This window comes from Ovis aries, chromosome 2, assembly GCF_016772045.2.
Source record: "Ovis aries strain OAR_USU_Benz2616 breed Rambouillet chromosome 2, ARS-UI_Ramb_v3.0, whole genome shotgun sequence".
In the NCBI taxonomy this organism is placed as follows: Eukaryota; Metazoa; Chordata; class Mammalia; order Artiodactyla; family Bovidae; genus Ovis; species Ovis aries.
In genome coordinates this window covers 151,018,355-151,039,562 of record NC_056055.1, presented here as the reverse complement: position 1 = coordinate 151,039,562, position 21,208 = coordinate 151,018,355, and the positions used below count along the sequence as shown (strand labels likewise).

Sequence of the window (21,208 nt, the reverse complement as noted above, 5' to 3'; positions counted from 1 at the left end):
AAGGCACTTGCAGTGCTAGAGTCGTCTCTTCTAGTCTCATTCATTGTACTCGTTAGTGAGCAAGTATCACCTAACAGATGTCTTGTTCACAAAGGGTTGAATACATTATTTTTCATTACATACTCCATCAGTTCAGTTCAGTTCAGTTGCTCAGTCGTGTCCGACTCTTTGCGACCCCATGAATCACAGCACACCAGGCCTCCCTGTCCATCACCACCTCCCGGAGTTCACTCAGACTCACGTCCATAGAGTCAGTGATGCCATCCAGCCATCTCATCCTCTGTTGTCCTCTTCTCCTCCTGCCCCCAATCCCTCCCAGCATCAGAGTTTTTTCCAATGAGTCAACTCTTCGCATGAGGTGGTCAAAGTACTGGAGCTTCGGCTTTAGCATCATTCCTTCCAAAGAAATCCCAGGGCTGATCTCCTTCAGCATGGACTGGTTGGATCTCCTTGTAGTCCAAGGGACTCTTAAGAGTCTTCTCCAACACCACAGTTCAAAAACATCAATTCTTCGGCACTCAGCCTTCTTCACAGTCCAACTCTCACATCCATACATGAATACTGGAAAACCATAGCCTTGACTAGACGGACCTTAGTCGGCAAAGTAATGTCTCTGCTTTGAATATGCTATCTAGGTTGGTCATAACTTTTCTTCCAAGGAGTAAGCGTCTTTTAATTTCATGGCTGCAGTCACCATCTGCAGTGATTTGGGAGCCCAAAAAAATAAAGTCTGACACTGTTTCTCCATCTATTTCCCATGGAGTGATGGGACCGGATGCCATGATCTTTGTTTTCTGAATGTTGAGCTTTAAGCCAACTTTTTCACTCTCCTCTTTTACTTTCATCAAGAGACTATTTAGTTCCTCTTCAGTTTCTGCCATAAGGGTGGTGTCATCTGCATATCTGAGGTGATTGATATTTCTCCTGGCAATCTTGATTCCAGCTTGTGTTTCTTCCAGTCCAGCGTTTCTCATGATGTACTCTGCATATAAGTTAAATAAGCAGGGTGACAATATACAGCCTTGACGTACTCCTTTTCCTGTTTGGAACCAGTCTGTTGTTCCATGTCCAGTTCTAACTGTTGCTTCCTGACCTGCATACAGATTTTTCAAGAGGCAGGTTAAGTGGTCTGGTATTCCCATCTCTCTCAGAATTTTCCACAGTTTATTGTGATCCACACAGTCAAAGGCTTTGGCATAGTCAATCAAGCAGAAATAGATGTTTTTCTGGAACTCTCTTGCTTTTTCCATGATCCAGCGGATGTTGGCATTTTGATCTCTGGTTCTTCTGCCTTTTCGAAAACGAGCTTGAATGTCAGGAAGTTCACGGTTCACGTATTGCTGAAGCCTGGCTTGGAGAATTTTGAGCATTACTTTACTAGCATGTGAGATGAGTGCAGTTGTGCGGTAGTTTGAGCATTCTTTGGCATTCCCTTTCTTTGGGATTGGAAGGAAAACTGACCTTTTCCAGTCCTGTGGCCACTGCTGAGTTTTCCAAATTTGCTGGCATATTGAGTGCAGTACTTTCACAGCATCATCTTTCAGGATTTGAAATAGCTCAACCAGAATTCCATCACCTCCACTAGCTTTGTTCGTAGTGATGCTTTCTAAGGCCTACTTGACTTCACATTCCAGGATGTCTGGCTCTAGATGAATGATCACACCATCGTGATTATCCAGGTCATGAAGATCCTTTTTGTACAGTTCTTGCCATCTCTTCTTAATATCTTCTGCTTCTGTTAGGTCCATACCATTTCTGTCCTTTATCGAGCCAATCTTTGCATGAAATGTTCCCTTGGTATCTTTAATTTTCTTGAAGAGATCTCTAGTCTTTCCCATTCTGTTCTTTTCCTCTATTTCTTTGCATTGATCGCTGAAGAAATTACTCATTTTAAATAGATTTGGTTTCCTTTGTTATGAAAATAAACTGTGCTTAATGGATTGGCTACCTGCCACTTCAGTTCAGCCAGTGTCTGAATGCCTATTAGTATCTCAGACACTTCTCCAGGTAATTGGAGATGTAAAGTGAATAAAAGTCCCTGCCCTCGTGTAGCACTTCGATTCCAGTGGAGCACAAGTGATTTTCTGTGAATGTCAGTGAAAAGTGCAAGTGCCGAGCTCAGTCGAGGTTGCTCTGGGAGCACAGCTGATGGGTAGGGAAGTTCTCTGGTTAGTGTGAAACCGAAGGTGGCCCAAGGGTTCAGGAGGCATTGGCCGGGTACAGAGAGGGTATATTTCCAGTTGCAGGCAGAGGCTCGGAGACAGACATCTAGGAGCAGAGCTATCATCAGAAGGGGGATTCTACAAGAAACCAGGACCAGAGAGAAACACAGGCCTGGTTTGGGGAACTTGTGTTCCCGATGGAAAAGGAGGGATTTCGGGGCATGACATGGCTGCTGCTGCTGCTGCTACTTCAGTCGTGTCCGACTCTGTGTGACCCTATAGACGGCAGCCCACCAGGCTCCCCCGTCCCTGGGATTCTCCAGGCAAGAACACTGGATGGGTTGCCATTTCCTTCTCCAATTGAGCTTTTAAATGAGTTCTTCCAGCAGGCAATTGGGCGGGGGATTGATTTAAAGTAGAGGAGCCTGGCACCTGAGAGGTCTGTGAGGAGGTTAGGAGTCTAGAGATAATAACTTGTACTATTCACTGGTAGTGGCAAGTGAAGAAGAGGGAGCAATGAGAGAAATATTTCATGGCCAGGGCTTAATTGTCAAATTTGGGGAGTGAGCAACCCAGAGAAACAGTGATGCTTTGTCTTGAGGTCAAGCTGAAAAAACCATTCTGCAGGAGGGTGAATAAATGACAGCACTATTTATGATAGAATATTAGGGGGAAACACTGAGCATTCATTGGTAGAGAAATGGTTAAATAAATGGCAGTACCTTCACACAGTGAAACTACGTGCTGCTGCTGCTGCTAAGTTGCTTCAGTCGTCTCCAACTCTGTGCGACCCCATGCGACCCCATAGACGGCAGCCCACCAGGCTCCCCCGCCCCTGGGATTCTCCAGGCAAGAACACTGGAGTGGGTTGCCATTTCCTTCTCCAATGCATTAAAGTGAAAAGTGAAAGTAAAGTCACTCAGTCGTGTCCGACTCTTAGCTATCCCATGGACTGCAGCCTACCAGGCTCCTCTGTCCGTGGGATTTTCCAGGCAAGAGTACTGGAGTGGGGTGCCATTGCGAAACTACATAAAAGGGTTAAAATAAGTGTATTAGCACTATCTGTAGCAACAGAGAAATCTCTACAACTGTTTGCAGAATGATAAACCCAATATGATACTATAGTATAAGTGTTAAAGTATGCAGGTTGAGGCTATAATTTATTTCTTGATAGAGACACACGCAGGAAAGGTAAATTTTTTATTAAAATGATAAAAGATTCAGGATAGTTGGTTACGTATACAGGGTTCAGGTGGAGAAAAAGGGATTGGGGAGTAAAATCCAGCTCCATTTCTTTAAAAAGAAAGAGAAATCTAAAACAAATAAGATAAAATGTTAATGCAGCTGATCCTTGGATAACCTGGGGTTTGGAGGCCCTGATCCCCTGTGCAATCAAAACTCTGTGTGCAGCTTACAGTCAGCCCTCCATACCTACAGTTCTACATCCATAGATTTGACCAACCACCAGTTGTACAGTACTGTAGTTTTTACTATTAAAAAAAAAAGGCCGCATTATTAAGCCGCCCATTTCAAGCCCATATTGTTCAGAATTCAATTTCATTTAACAAAACTAGGGATAATAGACATCTGGGTGTTTGTTTTATACTTGCTTTGCTATTTTTCATGCTTGAAATAGTTAACTTAAAAAATTTTAACAACATTTTTTTTCAAAATTAAACCCATTCCCCAGTGGCTTCCACTGTTAAATCAGAGCTTTAGGTTCTGTCAGCTCTTATTCAGTCACACTTAGAAATATATTAATAATAAACCATCTTGAATCTAATATTTAGTTAAGGGGAATCAGCTTTCTTGTAAGATATTAATGTTCAAAGTAAATACCCTATATTCAAATAAAGTATGAAAATTATGTACTAAAAGTAGAATCCACGATATGTATAATCTTAAACTCCGAAATGGATTGCTTGCCCTAATGTAGTTTGAATATTAATGCTTTAACACATCTAAATTACATATTGATTTAGGTGTATGTACTTCCTCTTTATAAAATGTTCTTAAAACATCAAACCCTCTCACACCAAAAAACTAATTTATTTGTATTTACATACTATGTATTGTGTGTTTGTATGAAATGAAAATTAGAACAAGAAATAGAATTAAGAAGAAAAGACGTAGACATACCCATTTAAGAAGTTAGGACAGTCACTGTGATTACACCCAAAAATTTATCTTAAGCTCCTTCTTAGGGAGGCATAGAGAAGATGGTGTTATTTGCAGTGTATGAGTTCTTTCTTTCCTCATATGATATTTCTTTCCCATCACTTTGAACATATATGTGAATGTTCAATATTTTCTCCCAGTAACCCACCTGTGCAGCCAGCAAGGCTACTGAATGATGTGTGCAGGCTCCCTGAGGGACCAGGGGCAATCCAAGGTCAACCTGACCTTGGAAACAGAGCGTCTACTAGATCTGGTTCTCTTTTGATTAACTAGGCAGATTTATCATGGCTTGGTCCTTAGCATCCATAATGTGCAGCTTTTTTCTCTTCTGTCATAATTTCTCACAGGAAGAAGGAGTCTTGGCAGCTTTTTTGTTTCTGAGGTTTTATCCTTGGGAGGAATTGTTACAGTGTCTTTCCTGAACTGAGCTCAAGAAATTTGTTATGATTTAGTGATAAACAAGAAGTAAAGTGCATGAAAGTTTGGTGATTTCTTTTTCATTTTAGAATAAATCAAATTTATTTGAAGTAGAGCCAGACTGTACTACTAAGGGCTTTTATGTGCTAATTTACCTGGTGCATACTCTGGATGGGAGTGCTAATTTAGCTGCTTTACTACATATTTCATCATTTCTATTTGGGAACAGTACTAAGTTGCTGAGAACACAAGATATTTTAAGACTTGGACCTTGACCTTGAAAGGAGGATATGAGTTTTCCCAATTCAAAAAGCTATTTCCCTAATAGATTGTATCAGTTCCAATATAAAACTAGCAACAACCTCTGATATTTCTGTCTTAGAAACAGCTGCCAGTAGCTTTTAGCCTATTTTAGAAGTATCTTTTGGCCATAGTTATAGGGTAGGGAATATTAACAACTGTTTTATAACTCTGTACTTGTACCTGTAACAATTTATGCTGGTGTGTGGATGGATTGCTTATGAAATATTTTTTGCAAAAGTAGGCTTTGCTTTGGAATAGGAGTAGCCAGTGTGTAAACAGGTCACTGAGATGACAATATAGAAAGGAGCTGGACCAGAGAACTTACAGAATTGAGTTTCCAATTTCAAAATGCTATATGTCAGCCCAAGTTTGATTTGTATATAAACATTACCTACTTAATATGAAACTACCAAGTCATAGTATAAACTGAGCACAGTTACTTGGCAGTGTATGTGTATTATATTTATACATTTATTTGTAGGTTAAGATTTATGGAGACAAGAAAAATTTATTCACATTTCTCAATTCCAGAATTTAGTAGTACCAACTTTAATTATCGGTAGTGGTTTGTTGTTATTTTAAATTTCATTTATTTATTTATTCATATTTTTAGCTGTGCTGGGTCTTCATGGTGGTGCATGGGCTTTCTCCAGTTGCAGGGAGTGGGGGCTACTCTAGTTGTGGTGCAAAAGGCTTCTCGTTGCAGTGGATTTTCTTGTTGCAGAGCACAGGTTCTGCACATGGACTTAGTTGCCCCATGGCATGTGGAATCTTTCTGGACCAGGGATTGAACCCATGTCCCCTGCATTGACAGGTAGATTCTTAACCCCTGGAACCACCTTGGACGTCCTCAGTAGTGTTTTAAGAGCAACTAATCCCTGATATGTTTTAGAGAATGACAACATCTAGAGATCCTTCTGCCCTTTCATTAACTATTCCTCAAGTCAAATACTCATAAACTGTCTCTAAATCATAGAATCACAAGATTGGAGGGGACCTCAAAATTCATTTTGCCCATCAGCCACCTAATGCATGGAGCCCCTGGGTGGCTTCCCTGGCGTGCAAGCTGTCCACCATTTGCTTGAACCCACAGGGACAGGGAAGCCATTACTTTGTCATCACTCGGTCATTAAGACTGAGCAGCAGGGTTGTCCAGAAAGCACCAAGAAAACATTAAGTACGACTGGGGAGGCCAGGAAGAGAAGCCCTCGGGAGCTCATTTTGCCTAGGAACAGCCACTCCAGTATTCTTGCCTGGAAAATTAATTCCACGGACAAGGGGAGCTTGGTGGCTACAGTCCATGAGGTTGCACAGTCGGACATGACTAAGCATGCACACACATAGCCCCAAATCCAGCCTTCCAGATTGCTCCTAACTGGGAAAGCATGTTCCAGTCTGAACCATTTTCATTAAAGCACGTCTGCTCCAGACCTGGTTTGTAGGGTGTGCTATGTGACTGCGTCACCCAGCATTCCCTATCACCTGCCCATCTCCTAGAAGATATCCTTCCACATACTAATGTTCTGCCAGTGTCTCCGCAAAATACTCTGACCCTGGCCAACCTTGCATGATGCTTGGTCTTTGTAGGTATAGCCTAAGAGTTCTTTACTTAATTTATAGTCAACTTTGGATCATGAAATGTTAAAGCACAATGCAACTGTCATGTTCAAAATATTGTATCACTTGAAAATTGGTATCCCCTTGTTCTGTTGTTCTTAAGATTAAGTAATTCAACCTAGTTATTAATCCAAAGCCCTTTTTTCTAGTTCCTTTTGTTTCAGTTTGGCATTCTTAACACACTTCAATGAAGAAGTTTTAGCTATTCTTTAAAAAAGATGCCTCACCTTTGCTTTAAATATAATAACTGTCCAGGGCCTGCATTTTGGGCCACATCTTTATTTTCAGGGGGAAAAAGGAAAAAATACTTTCGGCCAAGTGTATTTTCCCAGGAGAGTTTGGCTGCCATTGTTAATCAAAATAGTTCTCTAATATGTAACATGATTCTGTGTTTTCTTCATTGTGTTGAACATTTTCCAGGTTGAAACCTAATGAGCTTTTCTTCCAGTAACTGCTGATATGTGTAGGTGAGGTTTGTATTACAAAGATAGTTTTTGCCTTTATTGTGCTTAAACCTGAAAGCTGGATGAAGTATGGTTTTCCCCCGGTTGGGTTGTAACATGAACATCTACTAGGTCACAGGCTATGGATGAAAAGTGGGATCATCTTGTCACTAGAAAAAATATGTTGAATTTACTTGTTCAGGATAATTAGTGTTTCTAAGCCAGGATATGTCAGCTTCAAATTATTGAGCATCCTGAAAGTATCACTTCTTAAAACTATAGAAATTGAAGATATTGTATGGAATCTGGAGGCCTGCCTTTTAATGCACCAGATGTCCCAAAATTATAACACTTCTCTTACCCCGATTAACACTGGTGTTAAATACCCAAAAGTAGCCTTTGGATAATAATGGACTTTGTTTAAATGACTGCCGTATTCACATTCCTTCCAATTTAGCAAGTGATTATTCATCCATATGGCTAAATAAAATATTTCCACACTGTTTATTTTAAAATTTTTGGATGTCAGCAATGGATTCCAGACACTGTGAAGAACGTGAAATTACGCATATTCCTTTCCTGATCAATAGCTCCATATTTCTAATTAGTAAATTAATAAGAAAATGATAGCTGTGCACCGAGGAAGAGTAGATGGGCCAGGCTAAAGTTTAGCAAACAGCAGGAGATCCTATAAAGAGCCAGAGCTTAATGGACATGCATTCAGCCTTTTGGACGGTTGCTTGCCATTACAGAATGAAACAATTGCTAAACATGTCCCCTTGGCCTAATTAATGTGCCTTCAAAACAGTCATTTATTCTCTGATCCAGAGAGGAGTTGGCCTGCTACTGCTGTGCTTTTTGTGGGCCCCTAGAGCTGTTCGGAGCCGCATGGGTAGTTTTCAGAAATCAAGCAGCATCGCCCCCCAATTCTCAGCACAAGTCGGTAGAATCCTTACCACTTGGCCCACTTTATAAAATAATAGCATTTTATTATTAAATGCATTCTCTTCTTAACATTTCAAACCATAAAAATCAGTAATGAGAAATAAAATGACAAAAGTTTCATTGGTAGCAAGACAAAAATAGCTTGATAAAAGCAACAACTGCTAATTCAAAGTCACAGAACTTTGTGCTGGAAAGGGCCGTAAAGAAATCTATTCTGCCCCTGGGATTTCAGCATAAGAAACTAGGGTGCAGAGAGATTGGCTTCCCTGGCTTGCAGGTTGGAACTGTTTCCTCCCTGCCTCTGCCTGCCCCAGCCCATCCCCCAAGTCTGAGGGAGGGTGCAAAAGCCCATTTTCACCTCTCATTTCCCTTAATCTTTCAAATTACCACCAACAAGGAAAAAAAAATCCCATATCTCCTTTACTGTCTGAATTTCACCCAGGTGTATAGAGAAATATTTTTGAACTTAGTTAATCACTAGCATGACTACATCAAACTAATGATCAGGTAGTTTGCTTCAAAAACATGTGAAATGTGATCTTAGCCTTGTATTTCAAGATTTGCATCCTGAGTATGAAAAGATTTGCCCTTGGAAATGGAATGTGACTTTCTGTCTAGCGCGTAGGCTTCTGAACACCAAGCAGGATGAGGTGGTCAAGTGGGGAGACTCAGAGTCTCCTGTGGAGTTCACGTGGTCAGCCACTGGCCTGGGTGGGGTTATCTCAGCATGAGCCAGGCCCCGTTAACGACACTGTCAGCAAACTAGCCAGCGTGTTAGTGTGCGAAGGATGAGAGCACATGACGAAATACCCAAAAAAGATGCCCAGAAGACCCCACCCATGTTTCTCAGGTCTTTTGCAGTTTCGGAGTCTTTCTGATCTCTTAAGACCTAGGACTGGAGGCCCTTCTGTCTCTAAGCTGCTCTGCTTGGACCAGATGACTTGGTAGAAGCTTAGTGCCATTACAAGTGCAGAAGTACGTTCTGGAACACACAGAAGTCAGCTGTGGAACCTACAGCTGCAGGAACTTTTTCCTAGGGCCATCTTTGTGATAGTGTAAAGGCCTCACTCTGTCGGCGCCTGAAGTGACCTGAAGATCAACCAGGGTGGCCACGTCACTACCCCCACTGCCACCCCTGCATCAGAGCACTTCTCTTAGAAGGATTTCCCTTCATGTGACCCGTCCACTTTTATAAACTGTCCCCCAGCAAAAGCAATCATCCTTTATGTGCCTTACCGGCCATTCTTAGTCAGCAACTCTGAATTGTAAGCTGATTTATTTTCAGAGGAAATGCTTTTCCAGGGTGCATAAGACTGTATCCCTCCGTGATGTCATTAATCCTCTCAACCTGTCTCTGAAGTTGGGAAGTTACCTAGGTAGGAAAGAATATGATGAAATGCAAATGTGGGTCTGTAAGTGGAGCTTTAGAAATTGATAGATCTTTTTAAAGATGCTGTGATCCACCTTCGTATCTGAAAAATCACAGAAACAAAGGCTAACCCTTACGTTCTTTAAAGACTCTATACAGATAAAGATCAATCATTTGGGTCCTTTGGCTGGGAAAATTTAAGCAGCCAGAGTAGTCCCCTTCCAGTTGAATATTCAGGCTGGGACCACACTGTGTGCAGCATCTGAGCCATCGTTCACTGTGATGGGAACCAGAGGTCCTGACCACCATGACCGCAGCAGGGTCCGAGTTAGCCTTCCCATGCCTGGCATGGAGTATGTGTTAGCTGAGCAGGAAATCTCAGGGAGCAACCAGGGTCACAAAGCAAGCCCCACAGGCTGGCTGGGCCAGGCCTCCCTGTGGGACCCAGCTCTTGAGGCAGCTGCACTGCTCCCCACCTAGGATGCCACTGTGCCAACCAGCAATGAGTGTAGCAAAGCCTAGGCTGGCAGCAGAGGCACAGGAAGAAGAAAGCCAGGAGGTAGGAGTGTAAGCCAGGCCCAGGACTGCACATTCAGCTAGTTTGAGGGTCACCACACATTTTACAGTTGAGTTACAGTTGGTGGCTCAGACGGTAAAGCGTCTGCCTGCAATGCAGGAGACCCAGGTTCGATTCCTGGGTTGGGAAGAGCCCCTGGAGAAGGAAATGGCAATCCACTCCAGCACTCTTGTCTGGAAAATCCCATGGACGGAGGAACCTGATAGGCTACAGTCCATGGGGTCACAAAGAGTCGGACACAACTGAGTGACTTCACTTCACACATGTTTTAGGAATCTCTGCTGAGATGGTCTCTTCTTCGGAACCCTGGAGATGATTATCCCACCATGACTTGTTTTCCTGGGAATTTCTCCAGAGAAAGCTATTACTATAATTAAAGACACTCTCATAATAATTGCTTTCCCATTATTTCATTTCTGTCTCAGTGTCATAATTTATTCACAGCATTCCCATCCTAGTGGAAAGTTTGAGACATTTACCTGAAGCCACAAATAGCAAGTACTTCTCACACTATTTTTTCCCACTCCCCCCTTGATTTCCTCGTCTCTGTCAACTGAACCATAGTCTCACACATGAGCGAAACTGTTGACTCATCTTTGACATCACCCTCAGCTTACATCAGGCTCCAAATTCTCATCACAAGCATCCTCCCTTCCTCTTCCCGTCCCCTCCGCACTCCTTCAGGTCATCATCACGTGCTCCCTGAAGTACTGTCCTTGAACATAGGCTCTGCCCCTCCTGGTCCCTCAGTGTCCCTGTCCTCTCCTGGAATGACCCCTGGCCTTACAGTCCACACTTCCCCACCTGCCAGCCAAATCTACAGCCCCTGAGCTCACCTTCCCTTCTGGGCCAATCCCAGCCTCAGGGTTCCCCCCATTCCTGCCCCTCTCAGATGGAAGAGCACCCCAAGCCCACTTCCGCCTGGCCCCTACCTTTCACACTCCAGCTTGAATGCCATGGTCTCCAGTTCCACACCAAGGTGGAGCTTCGCCTGCTCAGTGAACATCCAGGGAGAGGCAACCTGGTATTGGGAGCGAGTGTGGCCTCCAGAGTCTGATCGACTTGTTTCCTTCTTGCTCTCTGACTCCTGGCAAGTGCCCCTCACCAGCACCAGCTCCCCAGTGATAAACACAGCACCTGCCACTTGGGGTTGCTGTGGAGTGCCTGACACAAACCACATGCCAGCTGGCCTTGTTGCCCTTCCTGCTGGTGACTCCTTGGTCACTGCTGCCTGGTGCTATAACTCTTTGTGTCAAGGCCTCCTGGGAGCCAAGGGCCCGCCTACTTGTTTCCTTTGATGTCTGCTGTAAAAGCACCCCTACCAGCACTTTTCCAAAGTGTAAATGCAGGGCACGTGTTATGAACTTCCTAGTAGCCACATTACAAAGGAAAAGAAACATCTGTTTATTTTAATAGGGTAATTTGTTTGACCCAATAGTTCCAAAATATCACTTCAACTTGTAAGCAGTACGAAAGCTATTAGTAGGGTGTTCTACATTCACTTGTTCCATACCAGGTCTTCATAATCAAGTGCATACTTTACACTCAGCACATCTCAGTGTGGACTAGCTGCACTTTGCATGCTCACAGTCTAATATTTCTACCCCTCTTTTTCAGAGATGCTTGCAGGGTGGGGATACACAACTGCAGCCTGTTCCACGGAGCCCATGGATGCAGAATAGCTGGGGGGGGGGGGCGGGCATGAACATGTATACCACGCAGTATTCTGACCCCCAGAGAACTGAAACATGACCTGACTTGTCATGATGCTTGCTCTGTGCAGGGAACCATGGGGCCAAGACCTTACTGTCCCTCCTCTGAGTTAACACTCTTCACACCCCTATGGTTTGGGTGCCTAGTGGACATCTCGTGAAAGAGCATAACTAAAACAAGAACAAACACTGAGCATGAGGCCAGCTTATGAAGGAAAATGCGGGGGATGGTCAGTAGTGATACCTGAAGTGCACTAGTACTTTTTTGGCTATTTTTTTCTTTTCTTTTTTTTTGCAGTGTCCATGAACTCTTGTGTTGTTTGGTGTTGGGTTTTTTGTTTTGTTTTTTCGTTTTTTGATAACTAGGCAGCGACATGAATTCTATATAAAAATTAATGGGCTTAGATTTATTTCATATCAGAAAAAAATTGCATAGGCTGTTATGTATTTATGCTACTCGAAAAATAGCATTTTCCAAATGTTGTTTGGTTTTCTAATATCCTTTAAGAAATACATTTTTCAAATGGTACTATTATTTTAATGAATCAGGTAAAATCAGTTCCTAATTTAACCATAAAATTATCACTTGGCTCTTTGAATAGCTATAAAACTAGTTTTAAATGTGAGCTCTTTCAAAATTCTGCAGCCAAGGATTTATGTGAAATGGTATTCTGATTACTTTATTCATACTTTGTGGGAAAAATGAGCTTTCATCTCTTATGGCAGTATTTCATTGTGGTTACTGGTTACTCTTAATTACTTGTACTTTTTCCTGTGGTAGAGAATAAGCAGCGTTTTCTTCAATAGGAGGCATGAAATTCCCTAACATGTTCTAAATTTGTTTATGCATGTTCATAGTTCTCACAACAAAAAAACTAATTGTTTTGAATAAAAACCTCAAGTTTCCTAAGCTGAATTATAGTTCATTTTTAAGTTTATTTTATTGTGTGCTGTGCATAAGTGTAGCCAGACATATAAAAGAATGAAAGAGTATTTCTTACCTACTATGCTTGCCTAATGAAATTTAATATTAAATTTAGAAAAAATGCACATCATACTGTAAAAGTCAACATGCTGAATATCTCTGAAGCACATTCTGCATTAGGATGTTGGAGCTGGAGGTTTATCATTTTGATGGAGAATGCTAATCCTGAAGCTCTCTATTTCTTTTCAGTCTCGCTGCATGTGGGAGTTAGTGTATTTTCTATTCATTACTTACTGCTCTAGGAACATTCTCCCTGACCCATTAAATGAAGCCCTAGACAGACTAAGTGGAAAGAACATTATTTTATTACTACTTTAGTGATGTGTGCACACAGGTATTATTAGTTGGTCTTAAGACTGGTGCTTTTTACTTTGAGTAGAAAAGTCAAATTAATCATTCCATAGCTAAGGCTTTTAAGTTTAATTGAACCTTCTGCATCTAATATTGGTTGATCAGAACTGGTTACTTTAGCTTTCTATAACCTTTATTTTTTAAATAGAAAGTGGGGAAGAAAAACCAGTGTCTTAGAACTTGCTCTGATGTTCAAAATGGCAAGTTAAATCCATGCCAAATGTAGTTTTCAGTGTTATATGGGAAAGTGCATGATTGGAAGTATAATGTAACCCTTAGTGTGGGATCAGAAAGCTGCCTTTGTGTGGATGCCACAAGCATATCAAAAATAGAATCCCTCCTTTTCTCTGATCAAGAATAATTTTGAACATTTTTTGAAGTTGCAGAAGAGGAAGCCTCAATTTCTATGACAGACTGGTCTTATGAGTCATCCAAGTTGACCAAAAGATACCCTCTTCTGCTACTGTGTACATCTACAGAAGGATTACATACCTCTAAATAATTTCACATTTATATTTGGGAAACACTGACCCTGCAGTTTTGCAGTTTGAGGGATGGAGATCCAGGCATTTTGGTGTTAACTTCTGGTGCTGGGAGATGGATCAGCAATGTGCTTTCCGTAGCCCCATAACTAGGGTGCTGGTTTCAGCAACTGTCCATTTAGGTCTTCAGGTGAAAAATAAGCAAAACTATCACATGCTAGTAAAGTAATGCTCAAAATTCTGCAAGCCAGGCTTCAGCAATACGTGAACCGTGAACTCCCTGATGTTCAAGCTGGTTTTAGAAAAGGCAGAGGAACCAGAGATCAAATTGCCAACATCCGCTGGATCATGGAAAAAGCAAGAGAGTTCCAGAAAAACATCTATCTCTGCTTTATTGACTATCCCAAAGCCTTTGATTGTGTGGATCACAATGAACTGTGGAAAATTCTGAAAGAGATGGGAATACCAGACCACCTGACCTGCCTCTTGAGAAATCTGTATGCAGGTCAGGAAGCAACAGTTAGAACTGGACATGGAACAACAGACTGGTTCCAAATAGGAAAAGGAGTACGTCAAGGCTGTATACTGTCACCCTGCTTATTTAACTTCTATGCTGAGTACATCATGAGAAACGCTGGACTGGAAGAAACACAAGCTGGAATCAAGATTGCCGGGAGAAATATCAATAACCTCAGATATGAAGATGACACCACCCTTATGGCAGAAAGTGAAGAAGAGCTAAAAGCCTCTTGATGAAAGTGAAAGAGGAGAGCAAAAAAGTTGGCTTAAAGCTCAACATTCAGAAAACGAAGATCATGGCATCCGGTCCCATCACTTCATGGGAAATAGATGGAGAAACAGTGTAAACAGTGTCAGACTTTATTTTGGGGGGCTCCAAAATCACTGCAGATGGTGACTGCAGCCATGAAATTAAAAGATGCTTACTCCTTGGAAGAAAAGTTATGACCAACCTAGATAGTATATTCAAAAGCAGAGACATTACTTTGCTGACTAAGGTCCGTCTAGTCAAGGCTATAGTTTTTCCTGTGGTCATGTATGGATGTGAGAGTTGGACTGTGAAGAAGGCTGAGCACTGAAGAATTGATGCTTTTCAACTGTGGTGTTGGAGAAGACTCTCGAGAGGCCCTTGGACTGCAAGGAGATCCAACCAGTCCATTCTGAAGGAGATCAGCCCTGGGATTTCTTTGGAAGGAATGATGCTAAAGCTGAAGCTCCAGTACTTTGGCCACCTCATGCAAAGAGTTGACTCATTGGAAAAGACTGTGATGCTGGGAGGGATTGGGGGCAGGAGGAGAAGGGGATGACCGAGGATGAGATGGCTGGATGGCACCACGGACTCAATGGACGTGAGTCTGAGTGAACTCCCGGAGATGGTGATGGACAGGGAGGCCTGACGTGCTGCAATTCATGGGGTCGCAAAGAGTCGGACATGACTGAGCAACTGAACTGAACTGATGCGAATTCCCTTGAAAATCCACACCACTGTTCTGACCCTCTCTCTATAGTTACAGACATGAAAGGATACTCTGAGAACACTCAGAAAAGAAGTGAAAAAGAAGGAATACTTAGGAACTAAATCTGACAGGCAAGCAGTAAAACAGAAACCTAAAAACAAATACAGGCTATTTAAGTGGATCTATTAACATATATTCCTGAGCTCCTGTTGTGTGCCCTGCATAAGTGTAACCAGACATAGAATGAAAGAGTATTTCTTACCTACTATGCTTGCCTAATGACATTTAAATTAATACTAGATTTAGAAAAGATAAATGCTCATCATACTGTAAAAAGTCAACATGTGGAATTTCAAGCCTACCAAATCATTAAATGGAAAGTTTATTTTGTGTGTCTTGACTCTTTAAGGTATTGTGTGTAAAGCACATTGTGCCTGGCAAAGAGTAAGACCACAGTAAAATGGCCAAGTTACTGTTGTTGATGTTGATTTGTGAACATTCTGCTGTCTAGTCCCAAGTAGATGTAATGGCTGGTAGTAGACTGTGAAATGACATATAACTTCACTGATCATTCTAAATGTTGGACAAGGAACAGAAAGATCCAGACAAAATTCTCATTCTGGGACAGAAAATCAGGCCAATCTACAAACCTGGTAACTATCCTTTGCCAGAGTAGATCTTAGAAGGGGCCAGGAGTGGAGGCAGGAACCATGAGAAACAAGCTTTTTTGCCAGCGATCAGAGAACCTCTAGACATCAGCTTCAAGATAAGTGTGCTAAGAACCAGCCCTCTTCTTAGTCATGGTTTCACCTGAAGTTTGTGACAACACTGTTTACTTTTCTGTATAGATATATCTCATTTTATACCTATAGCCTACAATATGATAGACTTTACTTTCCATAAACCTTGCCTTAAGTGGATTTTACTGGGATGCATTTATTCTGTGAAGTAGAAGGTAGCTTGTTGGAAAATGCAGCTCTGCCCCATGTGTAGAATTCTGTAGAGTGAGGACTGTGAAATGACTTCACAGAAGAATTGCTCTATGGCCTTAGGAATCACATGACATAAAATTGCCAGCAGGGAAAGTTGGGAGACGACCTTCGCCACCACGGCCTCTGGGCCACACGCTGCCCCAGATGCAGGCCTCCTCGGCGCCCTGGGTGGTGAGGCCCAACTGGCTGGCAGGAAATCGTAGAGCCCTATTTGTGGCAGCTGCTGTCACCATCCCTTTTGCACCTCAACCCGTTGTCTTCTCTCAGCTCACCTCTCATTGAGGTCAGAGCCAACCTTCAGAGACTCGTTTTTCACTCTTAGCTCCCAAGGTCTGTTCTATGGTCATCCGTCCTCAGATATTTTTCCCCTAATACAGCCCTTTTTAAATGTCTTTTAGACCCAAAACCCAGTTTTCAAAACAGCAACACACAAGTGAAGCTCAGTATTGAGAAAAGAGGCTGGAGCCACTCTGGGTGAACTGGGGTAGGATCTAGAGCCCTGGCCCCAGTTCTCCACCCACCCCTCCCCTGGCACCCCTCCAGGAGCCCAGCAGAACCCTCAGAATCCGTAGAGAAGTAGGGCCGCCTGTGGAGTTGAAGTTCATTTTGTGAGCGCCTGCCGTGTGCGTCTGCCACAAAATAATTATGGAAGCAAAGGTCTGTCATGGTGGACAGGACAAGCTCTAAGAGACAAAGCAGGGTCTTTCTGTGATTCTGGACTGTCCAAATCTCCCTCAAGTCCGAGCCGAACAAGGTAGGTCACCGCTAAGGCTGAGGTTTTTGAAAAGCTGTGCTTATGGTGGGCTGTCCCACCCCAAAGGGTAGGAGCAGAGAAAGGGTGAAAGAGTGTCTTGGGGGAAGAAAGGAAACCCAGTCGGTGAGGCCCAAAAGCCAAAGCCAAGTGAGAGCAGAGAGCAGCCAGGACCCGAGACGGAGCCCTGCATCTGCCTCCATCACTGACCGTCGGCAGCCCTGAGGGTGGGTCAGGGCAGACGTGGGGAATGATGGTCCTCCCGGTTCACAGAGTGTTCTCTCTGGTTCTGGCCTTGGCCTCTACCCCTCCTCCTCCCTTCATAAAGAAAGCAAGCAAGCTCCTGTCAGTTCTCTCCTGCCTCCCTCCTTTTAAAGGGCCCTGCGATTTTGTCAGGCCCAGGGGAGGCGGTGCAGTTTCTAGGCTGGCCTCTTGGTCACCAGACCCAGAGCAGCAGCTTTCAGTCTTGTCTCCAGCCTGACACTCTTCAGTCACGTTCACAAGCCTGACGTGCTTCCATAGACATGAGCAGATTTTGCCAACCCTGTCCCCTCCACAGGGCCTCGAACATTTTGTGTGCTGATAATTCTGAAAGCACTGTACTGATGAAAGCAAGGATCCTTGCCAAGGATACATCAGGAGTGTAGGGTTCTGAGGGACTTCAGTGCAGAGGAACCAGCTGCACCACTTCTCCTCCATCCCCTTCCTTCTTAGGAAAATGCATTGATGTAAAAATTAGAGTAGGTATAATCTTGAAATTTCTCTAATTTCTAAAGAGTAATTATTAGAAAATATGCATGCTGTAAGAATAAACCTCTTATGGTTGACACAGAAATGAAGAACTTCAAGTATGTTTGTAATTCAAGTAACACTCTAATAAGCTACGTTTAGGGTCTGTTGTCCTTGGAATCTTGATACGAATTACAGTATCAGCAGCTTTTAATTTATTGTTAGTGTCTTGCCTGTATCCAAAAAGGAATGGTAGTAATTTGCACATACTAAAAACACTCTTAACGTGGAAACAAATGTTTAAACCTTTTCTAAATAAGGGAGACGAAGCAAATGTGTAACCATTCTTTGTGCCAGTAAGTCACTGCACACATAATATTTATGCTTGAGCTTCCCACGAGCGAAAGTAAGAAAAGGAAGTGTGATGAAGAAAAAGTGTAAGTCTTTTGAGAAAGAGAAGTTCTTTTCAAGTACTAAATTGTAAAAATGGCTTGTCACAGAGAACATTAAATGAAAGAGAATATAGGAACCTCATTTTTACAACCATCACAGATGCATCATACTTGTGATCTTTGATTAGATTGTGCCCATCCTCCTCATGGAGTAACTCTGCTTTGCTTTGCAAAACCACAGTCATCTTGCCTAAGGATGACTTGGTGATGTACCAGAAACTCATATATGTTCACTCAACATTTATTAGAGGTCCAGCCCCAGCCTGGGTGTGAGTTCAGGCCATAGATTAGATTTGGAACAGACTGAGTTCCCATCAACTAATGCTAATATGTTCATTTCATTTCTAAAACTGCAGGATTTCTAATTGATGATTTGATTTTAAAATCTGCCTTCTTTAGGAGTTCTATGGAATTTATCCTCATGTGATGCTGTAAAGATGACAATCATCCGAGATGCTCTCTCGACCCTGACAAACACTGTGATCGTTCCACATTCTGGATGGAATAACTCTTCTTTTGATGATGATCATAAAATTAAATTTCAGACTTCACTCGTTCTGCGTAATACAACAGGTTGCTTGAGGTAGATATTTTATTTATTCTTTCCGATTGTCTGATTAAATAATATGTGTCATAGCTAAGTTGATTTTAGGATGATTTACTTCACTTTCATTAATATCTATGTAAGTTTTCAAGTTTGTCTAAAAATTTAAACCACTAGACTTTGTTACTCTGTGAGGAAAACATGAGCACAGACTAGTGGCTTGAAAAACATTATCTTGTAAATGACTCTTCTATAGACTAGTCAAAAAAAAAAACCTTTCAGTCTGAAAAGTTACTGCCAAAATTCCAGTGTTTTACACTTTAACAGCGTTTTTCTGGTTATTACATTCTGATTGCTAATGTGTTTGTAGCCTGGTTTTTGTTTAAATTCAAAATATGGAGGTATAAGCTTTGAGATGTAAAATAAATAAGTCATGAAGATACAGTGTACACCTTGGTAGCTGTGTGCCGTGTGTGCTGTGCTTAGTCACTCAGTCGTGTCCAACTCTCTGCGACTGCGTAGACTGTAGCGCCCTAGGCTCCGCTGCCCGTGGGGATTCTCCAGGCAAGAATACTGGAGTGGGTTGCCATTTCTTAGGACGGGGGATCCCCCCAACCCAGGGATTGAACGTTAATGTGCAGGCAGGTTGCAGGTGGGTTCTTTAGCGTCCGAGCCATCAGGGAAGCCCTGGTTGACTGTGGTGACTATAGTCAACAATGTCGTGTTGTAAAGCTGACAGAGACTTAAGAAAGTTAATCTTAAAAGTTCTCATCACAAGAAATAGAGTGTTTTTGACTTTGTGTGGTGACAGGCTCGCTGTGGTGATCATTTCGCAGTGCATACAGATGTCAGATCACTGTGCTGCACACCTGAAACTGATACAATGCCTGTTAATTAGACGTCAGTCCTTTTAAATCTGGGCTTCCCTGATAGCTCAGCTGGTAAAGAACCTGCCTGCTATGCAGGAGACCCCAGTTCGATTCCTGGGTTGGGAAGATCCACTGGAGAAGGTATAGGCTACTCAGTTTTCTTGGGCTTCCCTGGTGGCTCAGCTGGTAAAGAGTCCACCTGCAATGCGGGAGACCTGGGTTCGATCCCTGGGTTGGGAAGGTCCCCTGGAGAAAGGAAAGGCTACCCATTCCAGTATTCTGGCCTAGAGAATTCCATGGACTGTATAGTCCATGAAATTGCAAAGAGCTGGACACGTCTGAGTGACTTAAACTTTTTTAATGTAATAGTTGAAACCTTTTTGCTTTTAAAAGGGTTCAGAAAGGTGTAGTTTAAACAGTCATTGGATTTGAGTTCTATAAATAAATGAAAATGAACCCAAATACTATTTTCAGTCATTATCTTTAGCATTTGAAATCCAGAAGGCCTCCTTTAAGTGTTACAGTATTGCTCCTTATTTGCTGGTCGTTCTCATCAGCTGTTGCCAAGGCTTCTGGGAACTTGAAACAAACCTTAGGGTTCTGCCTCAGACAGACTGGCTTACTGTCCCATTCTGAACCTTGGTTTCCTCATCTTTAGAACAGGGGTAATAATACCATCTCAGAATTGTGAGGACTCAGCTTGTATAGAATGCTTCATGTAGTGATAACACAGTGAGCGCTTTTCACATTTAAGCTAAGCTGTCTAAGCATCTCTACAACAGAGTTTGTGGGAGCAGGGGAAGGGGCCTGGGCTTCTCTGAAAGTGAAAGTGAAAGTGAAGTCGCTCAGTCATGTCCAACTCTTTGCAACCCCATGAACTGTAGCCTATCAGGCTCCTCCATCCATGAGATTTTCCAGGCAAGAGTGCTGGAGTGGATTGCCATTTCCTTCTCCAGGGGATCTTCCCAACCCCAGGAATCGAACCCAGGTCTCCCACATTGCAGGCAGACATTTTACCGTCTGAGCCACCAGGAGGGCTTCTCCTCTGAAGCCTTCCCCTGTTGGAATGGTTAACTGTGGGCTCCTTCGCCTAGAACCGGTAGGGGCGGTGGGTGGGGGCAGGGGCGGTGGTGGTGACAAGAGTCAGGCTCTTAGAGGACAGACCAACTCCCTGACTCAGGTTCCTGCATCACCAAGCAGGTCACGTGGCCGCCGCTGCTGATTCGTGGGTCAGCATCTCATCCTCTCCCCATGCCTGAAAGGGGAGACTGTGATCACTCAGCCAGTCTGCCGGGCTTCAGGGAAAGCCCAGGAGCAGGACACACAGGCTCCCCCAGTGGTTCAGAGCTATTAACATTTGGCAAATGCCTTCTGTGTACATTTAGTGATGACCAAAACAGACTAGATCTCTGCTCTGATAGAACAAAGTTCTATTGATGAAGATAGGTAAATAGGAAAATAACAGATGTCATTAGAAAAAATAGGGTGACCTAAGAGTTACTGCGGAGAAGGTGATGGCACCCCACTCCAGTACTCTTGCCTGGAAAATCCCATGGATGGAGGAGCTTGGTGGGCTGCAGTCCATGGGGTCGCAAAGAGTGGAACGTGACTGAGCAACTTCACTTTCACTTCTCACTTTCATGCATTAGAGAAGGAAATGGCAGCCCACTCCAGTGTTCTTGCCTGGAGAATCCCAGGCATGGAGGAGCCTGGTGGGCTGCCATCTATGGGGTCTCAGAGTCGGACACGACTGAAGCGACTTAGCAGCAAGAGTTACTAGCTGGGTACTTTGAAGGTCAGGTGGTCTCTCATAGGAGGTAAAGTTTCAGCCTGCATCTGAAATACTGCAGAAGCT

The 21,208-nt window shown here is 42.9% G+C and overlaps 1 protein-coding gene and 1 long non-coding RNA gene across 32 annotated transcripts in view; one reads left to right on the top strand and one right to left on the bottom strand.

The window, feature by feature from the left end:
- LOC114113183 (uncharacterized) overlaps positions 1-11,137 on the bottom strand; it is a 31,474-nt gene extending 20,337 nt beyond the window's left edge. Inside the window, exons 1-2 of the long non-coding RNA XR_003588221.3 lie at positions 10,944-11,137; positions 9,302-9,437 (exon numbers count right to left, since the gene is read on the bottom strand). This is a non-coding gene — a long non-coding RNA (uncharacterized LOC114113183). The remainder of the gene's footprint in view (positions 1-9,301; positions 9,438-10,943) is intronic.
- The window catches only part of PKP4 (plakophilin 4), a 259,580-nt gene that overhangs the window by 216,808 nt on the left and 21,564 nt on the right, over positions 1-21,208 (top strand). For all 31 annotated transcript variants that reach the window (XM_060409898.1, XM_060409893.1, XM_060409902.1 and 28 more), the window contains one exon: positions 18,340-18,523. In XM_060409898.1, coding sequence (XP_060265881.1) covers positions 18,340-18,523 — 184 coding nt within the window. The remainder of the gene's footprint in view (positions 1-18,339; positions 18,524-21,208) is intronic.